Genomic DNA, 10,153 nt, shown 5'->3' with positions numbered 1-10,153 from the left:
TCCAGGAGGGTTTGTGACATGATTTTCCTGGAGACTGGAGCGAATCTGACCAGTCTGTAGTTCCTCATATCCTCCTTCTTGCTATTCTGGAAAATGAATATGAGGGTTACTAATAATAATCCATATCCAAACAGATACTCTGCACTAGTTTTGACAAATCATACGTTTAAGAGTTTTAAGACAGAGTAAAACTCATTGTTGTGGCCACAAATTACCTTTGAGCACAGTTCCTCCTTTTTTTTTTTTTTTAAGAAACATGAGTTCTTGAAGAGAATTACCTGACAAAGCTCTTTGGTGAAATTTGCATGAAGCAATCATTGCAGAATATAGTCCTTGCAACAGGAACCAGCACCTAAATTTTCTTCCTCTTCTCTAGAAACATTCCTATTAAGTATGAAATGTTGTATATACACTTTTTCCCTCTTGCAGACCTATTGGATCTTCAGTTCTTTACTGCAGCACAGCTTTATCAGGCAGAAGTGAGTGTATTGGCTTAAATATGGTATCATCTGATTGCTAAGGCATTCCAAAGAGTGATGTGATATTGGTTTGAATCTTTTTGGGCTGACGAGTCTTTAGGCCCACATCTCTTACATTTTGAGCCAATACACAACCAGCTGCCAATGGAAGGTGGGGCTCCACCTACAAATACTGTCATGTTTTGTGAAAAGCTGAATTCAGTCAGGATGTGTTAAGATCACAGAATTACAGAATCGTCTAGGTTGGAAAAGACCTTGAGGATCATCCAGTCCTACCATCTCCATCCAAGATCTCTAAGGAACCAGATGTTCATTCCTGTCAAGATGGCATCAGTTTGGGCATGTTAAATGTTAAGAACAACTTTGTAGGTAAAAATGTAAGTACCTACTTCTAATATTTTAAGAGATCAAGGATATTTTTGTGGCTCTTATGCTAGGACCTAGATGCTTTAATCCTGCCTGAAGTATGCTCTCTTGCAGATGTGGGCTGTGTCTTTATGAAATGTTTTGCTCTAGTGATGGCATGTCTGAAGACAGAATGTCCATGTTGTTTTGTAGTAACACCTTTGATTGGAAGGTCTCGCTAGTTTGATCTGTATTCTCAACTGTTCAATTTCTGTCTAGGTGTCTCTAATAAGTTCTCATTTTGTCAATGAGAATTTTATAGGATCTCCTGAAGATTTTAAGTCAATCCCAGTAATGATTCCCTAAAGATGTGGGAAATGTCAAATGAGAACTTGTAAATGTTGTTTACAACAGTCTGATTTCTAGCACGTTTACTTTGTACCTGTGTGATTATTCTTGTTGCAACTCATTTGGTTGTCAAAGGGTTGCTTAACATGTTGATGTAAAGTCCTCCAGTTCCCAAGCTAAAAGCGATTATTAGGCATTTGCTGTAATCAGAGGAAGACTGGTGGTTAGATCCTTATAGCAATTGTGTAACTATACTGTTAAATAGTTCCCAGCATTTTTTTTGGAGGGCAGCTAGAGCTTCTTTATTACCTGTCGAAGAGACCACATCTCAAAAAGATATGATTGTGAACAACTTGGAGCTAACACAATTAATTAAGCTTTCTGTCTTCGGGAATCTCATAGCACAGTCAGTATGGATTCAATATAGCATATAGCAAGGAGGAGCTTGTGGCTACCCTATAAATCAGTTGGTTTGGCTTAGGGTTGTAATATTAGCAATATATACTAAAATAGCTCTTCGTAAGGCTGGATGCTTTCTTGTGCAGACCCTTTGACACAAACCAAGAGAAGATAGGCATTAATGTTCTCCCCTCTTTACAGCCTTCCTTTCTTCCCCTCCATTCTTCCTTATGGAAGAAGACCTTTTCATAACCCAGGCTTGGCTAAAGGCAGTTGGTGATATCTACCTTGCTGCTCCTATGATGTACAGTCTGGATTTGTTCATATGTTGATTTTTTTGTTCTTTTTTTAACCATTAGATTAAGACTTTTACCTACTTTAGGCTGTATTTTAGCTCTCTTCAACTGGTAAAGTTCTGTCAGACTGTTACAAGAACTATTCCAGCCTCTTGTTTTACTTTGAGATGTTCTGTAATGGACAATATTACCTTGTGTCACATTTCTGTCTGGATGTTCACTGCTTGTGCAGTGTGGTTGCTGATTACGGTTGCAGAAATCTCCTTAGTGAAGTTGGAAACTTCCACTTTGCACCAAATGAATGTTTTAGGAAAAACTCTGCTTTGGCAGATTGTTTTACATTGCATACTATTAAGATTTCTTATAATATTAATATTTAAGCATCTGGTCAAACTCCTCATCCCTGTGGTTTCTTCCCACGCCTCATGTCCCTGTATTTATTTCCCCTTCAAGCTCTATGTGGAATTGTTTTTATGTCATTGGTGCTACTACTATGTTGACCCAAGTCAGTTTCAGTTGCCTTTTCTAAAATAGTATAGAAACATGATGCTAATTTATTCAAAATTTATTTGTTATTAAATTTGCTCTTAATTGGGTTTGAATTAGAACACTTCCCAGGGTCACTTCCAGCCTGAGTCTATGATTCTGTTACGTGTTAGTCTTTCCAAATGAAGTATTTTTGTCTTCCTGTTTCTCTACACCTTACCTAGTGTTTTGAAAGTGAGGTCATTTTTCTAGGCATTTGAAGGAACAGTCTAGTGCATAATTTGTTGTAAACTCACTTATTGTTCTCATACTCTCTTAAGGCATGAGCTACTTTTTTTTTTTTTCTAGAAGCATTTTGTATTATGAAGTCCCTGAAACTTAATGAAAAACCCTCTGAACAGTGCTTTCCTTTAATGATCTCTTAACTTTTGCTATCATGTTTGGAACCTGAACTTTGTCAGGTCTCTCTAATCCTATATTCTAGATGGAAATGAAATGGGTTTCTGCACTAGAAACAGTTACTTGAATTTATTTTTTGGGAGTGCCTTCCATGATTATTCCCATTACTATTTTCCCGCACAAGCTTGCAAGGATGTCTTTATCCAACCTTAGTGAACAGAGCAGAACGTTTCCTTCACTGACCTGCTTCTTGTTTTCAAAGAAGGTAGGATGGGTAGAGAGAAGGTACAGAGACATGGCTGTGCAAGGTTCATGGTTATGTATGAAGTATCTTTGCCCCTCAGGGTAGAATTTATGCCAAATTCTTCAGTTACCACCTTTTTTCTCTCCCCACAAAAAGCTATTCCTTATTAGCAGAACTGCTTTAACACAGTTTATATTTCTTACAATATGTGTAATGTGCTAACTGCTGCCTTTGAGAATATGGGACTGGCAGGAACTACTTGGATTGCTGTCAAATATTGATATTTTTTTTTTTTTTTTTTAATCAATGTGTCTGCATGTTATTATGGTGTATTTAGGTTAGAAATGTAATGAGAAGCATACTGAGATGTATTAACTAGCCAGATGTTAGGGAAAAATGCTAATAAATCTTAAATTTTTCTTCTGAATGTCTCATTATACATGCAAGTATTTAGTTAAGTTAATTTGCATGGGGACAAACCTGTAGCTGAGATCATTAATTTGTTTATTGTCTCCCTTCATGTTTTACTTAAGTTTTTAATTGAGTTTGTTTTATCTCTATTGCAACAGTTTTGAGTTTGTAAGTTGACTTTCATCTAGTTTTACAATTTTGTAAATAAATAAGTAAATATGTCTCAATACTTTCAGTTTAGCAGAAATATAAAACTAATCAGTAACCTCTGACAGGGTGATACTGTTGTGGTGTGGATTGAGGCAGTTATTTTTTTTCAAATTCCTTGCCCTTAAAAGTAGTTTAAAAAAACCCAAACATTTCAGTGTCAAAGATATTTACATACTTGTAAGACAGATACCAGTACAGTATGTGGAGTAGGAACCTGTAGTGATAAATTAAATCACTATAGGTGTGATTCATTATAAAACCAAGAAATTTATGTATTTTAAATATTATTCTGTATTTTTGCTTTAGATGTGGATGCTGATCTGAACTAGATACTCAGCTGTGTTCTTTTTTTGTTTGTGGGTTTTTTTCTGACTATTAACTATTTGTGATCAAGGACTAGATAAAGTCAGTTTCTAGCAGGTGGGAACTCACTGATCACTTTACATGTGAGGAAGAAAGAAAAAAAGTGAAGACAGCCTTCAGCTCCCTTGTGGTTTGCCTGAACTGATAGTAGCCTGCTGATAACAGTAGATTTGATTGAAGTAGGTTTATGTAACACATTGGGTTTTTTTCCCATAGCAGCAGTGTTTTAAGAATTTTCCCTTCATATTCTGAGTTTTTTTTATTTTGAAGTTTTTTGTGTTAAACACTAAAAAGCACATTTAGGTCAAGCAAAGAAATGTTTGCCAGTACGAACTCTTTGCTAAGCATTCTGGGAGAGTGCTTTCTTGCAGCAGATGATTCTTTGTGGCTGGCAGCAGAAGCTGCAGCAGTATCTTTGCAGTTTCCTTTCATCTTTGATTATGTTCTAAGGATCTCTGAAATATAGGAGCTCTTTCCCTGACCCTTTGGAATATCTTTTCATCTGTGTTGCGGAGTATAGCACATGCTGAAAGCCTTCTATCTTCTGCAGTTGAGGTATCTTTTGCTTTTCCTCACCCTCTGATTTTCATCTTCTGCGGCTGGATTTTTGGCAGTGTTTGGCTTAAGCAAATAGGATTACATTTCAGTAGCTGATGGTTTTTAGTCAAGGAACATACTAAATGTCGGACATAATGAAGATTGTACAAAGAAATATTTCTGTGAAGCACAGGAAAATTATTAGAGTCGAGCAAAGGAAGAAGACATTCTGCAAATGCAATCAGGGCTGCTAGAAATGCAAAATTCAACAGATTTGGAATGGGTTGCACTACAAGCGTGGTTCTGTTTAAAGGCATTCGTACAGTTTTTGAGAGAAGCTGTGGTTATATTTGCAAGCAGCAAGGGGAAAACAATGCCCTTGAATACACAGCATTCAGCTTGCCAAATGAAGATTCAGGAATATTGATTCATTCGTGCCTGGTAAATACAAACTTGTTTCATTAATAATTTTATCTGCTAATTGAAAGCTAAACTACAAACAAGATACCATTTTTATTTAACATCTACTATGTACAGACATGAACATACCTTGTCGATATTGTAGGATGTTAGTGCATGTATGTGACATGTAACACGTGTGTGCATGAAGCTGTAATGTTAAAGTTTAGGATTTGTATTCATATCATTTAGATTTGTACTGATAGCTTTGAAGAATCTGCACTCCATAATGAGCCTTGTTATAGAAGATTGTCTGTTGTTAGATCTTTCTAAACATACTCCTGGAATGTATTTGGCACTTCAATTGAAGAACAACAGATGATTACGTTATTTGGAAAAACTAAGGAATGCATTGTTGGGAAAACAGTAACCCAGGATTTAAGGTTTATTTTTTTCAGATGGATTTGAGTACATTTTCTTCTTTTTCTATGAAACGATTCTATTTCTATTTAACTTACTGAAAGGGGTACAGGAGCATTCTAGAAGAAAAAAATGGTTAAAGGGAGTAATAACTGGTTTCTGAACCTGCTTTGCTTCCCAAGGCTTTTTTAGGTGTTGCCTGGTGCAAAGAAAACGGGCTTTAAAGTGAGACTGTCTTCTTTGTACCCCCCAGGTTAATGACGCATTTGTGCGTCAGATGTATTGCATTTAGGCTTGAGGGGGTGGAATTGCAATAGCTTATGTGCACTTCGTGCTTAAGAATTGGGCTAATTAAGGATTTAAATATTTATTTAAAATAATTTAGGGTTACTTGTTAATTGCTTTGTCACTGCCTAGATAGTTGGTATAAGAGGGGTGTGGTAACTGAAATAACTGCACAGATTTTGACAAGCTTGTAGTGCCTGCTGGCATACCCATGCTGTGCAATTGCAGTTATGGAAAGCCTACAGAAATTTCACAAAGCTTTGTTGTCTTTATGCTGTTCAGGTCCTTTCTTGCTGAACTCAAATATAAGAAAAAACAAGTGTGTGTGTGTGTATATGCACATATGTATTTATGTACATGGATGCACACATATAAGATTCCAGGAAAGAATACAAGAATAATCTGAACTGTCTTCACATGCTTAAAGTATGTATATTATGCTTTATGATGGTATTGTGTCTTATTAATTCTTAATATGGTTTGATATTAAAAATAAAATGGCTTCCTCTAGGTATTAGAAGCCTTTTTACACTGTTAGCCATTTTTAAGTTAGACTCATACAGACAGTTATTAGACATTTGTTAAACTCTGGACAATTAATACTTTAATTAACTTTTATTCTCCATTGAATTTAAGCCCTAATGCCTTTTCTGAGCTTAAATTCTATGTATAGTTAGATGAGTGAATGAAGAAATACTTTTTTTCAAAATGTAATATGAATTACTGGAACTTGGAGGTTGCAGTGAAATTTTTTTTTTTCTCCGTCTTTGTTTCCATGTGGTAGTTCCAGCAATACTTTCTCTTTAGTTTAGCCTTACAGAATTGGTTTGCAAATAGGCAAGATTAAGCACAAAATATGCTTAGTCTGCTGTTTACAACCGAAGTTCCACATCTGTCACTTAGTTTTGTTCTTTTTTACCTCTGCAATTTCTAGATGCTTTTAAATAATGATACTGTGGTTTTGAATTTTCCTGTATGGCTTTGTCAGCTTGGTTTATATGGAAGTAGCAGATCAAGATGAGTTTCTGCCTGAGATAAATACCTGAAGGTCAATGTGGAAGAGTGTGTGGAATTGAGAGGTCAGAATGACTTCCTTACTCATTGTACTGGACTAGTGTAGTACATAAGGACAAAAGTCATAATCTTACAAGAAAAAAAGGGACTTCATTAAAAGGTCACACTCTTGATAATCCCAACTGGCACTGGCTATCGCTTTCTGAGATGTTGTCCGCAGCTGGGGAGCAGTTGCTACTGTGACTTGTCCCTGAAGTGTGGAAAGCAGGATTCTCTGAAGAGTGGAAAGAGGGGAGAAGGTACTGTGGTCCTGGCAAAAATGACAAGTGATTTTATGAAACTCATCTAAGTATATACATAGAACTCTTAAATTAGATAATTTTTGTACTCTCTGCTAGAAAAGCTCATTTGGCCAGCTCTACCTCTTCTGAAGAGGGGGTGGCTTTCAGGAGGAGAAATTACCTTCCTTGCTTCTCACTAAGAAGCCGTGCAAGGAAGTGAAGACTGCAGAAATCCTCTTGTCTGAAGAGCAGCTGTATGGCCGAGACCAAAAGAGAGTGCAGTGTGTAACTTTGCTGTGTATTTTTCATTCTGGTGGTTGTTGCAACAGATGCAAGTGTGGGTGTATGGCTTCACCAATTTGTTTGTGATGTAACACATATTCAAGCTGCAATTTCTTACCTGTGCCTTTTGGGCTCTACCCGGTATCTGGTCTATTCAGCTATTTTGGATCAAATATCTCCTGATATAGAGCTGTTGTCAAAACACCAGTGACTTTCAGGGAGTCCTTTAATTTAAGAACACACTGCAAAACCAGTGTCGAAAATCTGTGAAAATTTCTTGTGAAAAGACAGGTCTCAGGAAGTAGTTAGCCTTGAAGGAAAAATCTCCTGTTCTGTGAAGAAATAAGGAAGCAGAAGTAGTTGATTTAGCATACATTTCTCTTAGTTACCCTGTAATCCAGAGGTCAGGAGGTTTTATCTAACATTTAATTAAATCTAATTAAAGTTTTATCTGAAGCAGGTCTGCTCTTTTGACTGCTTGAAGGAAATGTAAACTGAAGCCTAGGTGAGAATGTCTTCTCAGGAGTACAGTTTATATCCAACTGATAGAATTCAAACTTGCAATGAAAATGCTGTAACTTATCTTTGGGAACATTTCTAGCCTGTCATATACACTTTATCTTGCTAGAACACAGATCTCTTAGGGTCCTTAGGTCCACTTGGATAAAAATCAATGTTTTAGTAAAACATTAAATTTAGTTTGGGACACTATTAAAAGTTGCATCAAAATTAATGAAAATGTGTTTTCCCAAAATGTCTGTCTACCTAGGGCATTTTTATTTTCTGCAAATATAGAGAAAACATTCTAAATTGCTTAATTTTGTACTAAATGGAAGGATATAGTTTCAAAATAGTAGCTTGAATGCTTGTTGTACATTATTTTGTTTTGATTTTCCTGTGGTTTTTTTAATCCATTCTCAGCATGATATTACTGTTATTTCTACTGTGTTACAATATCTTAGTTAGGAGAGTTTTTTCATGGCCTTTTTTTTTTTTTTTTGAGAGGAGAGTTTTTTTGTGGCCTTTAAAATTCCTTTTTTTTTGTAATCAGTCATTGGTTATACAATAAGAGTGAAGTGTTACTGTATGGTTTGGGGCCTAAACAGCTGTTTCAGATGGTAGACAAAGATGGAAAATGAGCAAGGGAGAATGATGTGGTGACAGTAAAACTAACAACATCTTAAAAGTTTTTGTTTTTCTAATAAACCCCTTGAAATATTCAGTGAAGGAAGAGGCTAGGTGAGTGTGCTAGTAATGCTGATGGGGGAGCTAGAAAATTCTGAAGTGAGACAGACTGTGCTGAAGGACATTAGCAGGTTTTTCTCTTTATATTTGTCTGAAAATTGCAGAAAGCAACTTGTTTTTTTTCCATGCATGAAATGTTTTCTGCTTAGTTTGCTTCTAATGGCCTATTCAACACTGTCATTTCTCTCATTCATCTTTAGAACCTTGTAGTTGGTAAACCTGCTTCAAGGTAGTTTAGTAGCTGTAGCGCGTGCAAGATGTGGACTAATAATTTTAAGTAGTCCTAATTTTTGTCTGATCTGGAAATATCCTTAATTTGAATAACTTAATTTATGCTTACACAATTTCCAAGAAGCATCTGAAATGTTGTATGTCCAGCTTTTAACAGGATAGATTTATGTATTTGCCTGAAACAGAACCATTAACCTTGTATTTTAGTAACTGCAGTTTCTTAGTCCATGTCACTTATTGACCTGACAGCAACATCATCATTAGGTGTTACTGAGTTTTTGTGTGATTGCTCTTTCTGTGTTGCTCATGAGTCATTTGGTTTATTAATAAACTGTGACATCTTCAACTGGTATCAAAGTCTGTACATGTAATATTGATTAATGACAGCAGTGAGCTGTGTAATTCTGGAAATAACTCCACAGTAGACATTCAAGTTGCAAATATTTTCATTTCAGAATAGCATTGAATTATATGTATATGATTTTTTTCAAAAATTACTTTTCTTGATTTAACATGAGATGTGTTTAAAATAAACCTTAAAATGTTCATTTATTAAAAGGCCTTATACTGAGGTCTGTTCTTGCTGTCTGAATTAACAAATTAATATGAACTTGTTTAAATAGAGAAGCTTAGTAGAAAGAAAGTAGAAATATCTAAGAGTTCTAAGGAAGTAATTCTGCTGAGTAAGTGGAAGTTGGTGTTTGTTCTTTTGTTGGTTTTTTTTTTGTTTTTTTGTTTTTTAATGGGCTTAAACATCATATGCAGCAATTCCCTAATGCTGTGCACATAATTTGTATGGTTTAGTCTGTTATTTCACTCATAACTTGCTTGCTTCAGCTTGCAACTCTATTACAAGTGGCTTTTATTCATCAGCAACTGGAGCATTAGACTTCATTAGGCCTCTTACTAAGGAAGACACAGACATGTATGACTACAGCATCTAATACAGTTTTTCATGGGTTACTTGAATGAGAGCACTTCTTTTACCTTCTTTCATCTTATTGCTTTGGGTGAATAAATACCTGGTGTCTTATGTGCTGACTTGTAGTTTTGGCTACATCTCCTGATGGTTTCTGTAGACTTTTTTGTTTGACCTTTCATTAGACTCTTTTGAGAAGAATGCTTGAATGTCCATCTCTGCCCTCTCAGTAGGGGAAATTGCAGCCCAAATTCACTGAATGTGTAGTTCCTGCAGCAAATATACTTCTTAAAAACGTGCACATGGGAGGAATATCAGGAATAGGTTGACAGGCACTCAGTGCACTGGCATGCAAAAAATAAGATTAAACATTGTATCTTCAGGAAAAATTATTTGAGGATTGTTGGTCAAGTCTACATGCGTAAGCCTTTGTTCATCCATGACAATATAGGCTGGACTAGCACAGAAAGATATCTGACCCCCGAAATATGGCGGTTAGGTTGCATCCAGGTAGAAAAGATGTTCCCTTTGAATATAGCAGCAGGGGATTTGGGGGGGGG

At 35.9% G+C, this 10,153-nt stretch overlaps 1 protein-coding gene across 17 annotated transcripts in view; it reads left to right on the top strand.

Moving 5' to 3' along the window:
- The first annotated feature begins 4,362 nt into the window (after window positions 1–4,362).
- The window catches only part of DOCK9 (dedicator of cytokinesis 9), a 115,046-nt gene continuing 109,255 nt past the window's right edge, over window positions 4,363–10,153 (top strand). For 11 of the 17 annotated variants that reach the window (XM_026852588.1, XM_026853010.1, XM_026852925.1 and 8 more), the window contains exon 1: window positions 4,363–4,958. In XM_026852588.1, the coding sequence (XP_026708389.1) occupies window positions 4,797–4,958 (162 nt within the window). In that variant the 5' untranslated portion in view covers window positions 4,363–4,796. The remainder of the gene's footprint in view (window positions 4,959–10,153) is intronic. The other 6 variants (XM_026853691.1, XM_026853783.1, XM_026853424.1 and 3 more) reach the window with 2 other exon arrangements.

The sequence above is a fragment of the Athene cunicularia genome (assembly GCF_003259725.1).
Source record: "Athene cunicularia isolate RWA chromosome 1 unlocalized genomic scaffold, athCun1 chr1_part1, whole genome shotgun sequence".
NCBI lineage: Eukaryota > Metazoa > Chordata > Aves > Strigiformes > Strigidae > Athene > Athene cunicularia.
Note: the sequence above shows the minus strand (reverse complement) of the source record. Positions and strands in the feature narration are given on the sequence as shown.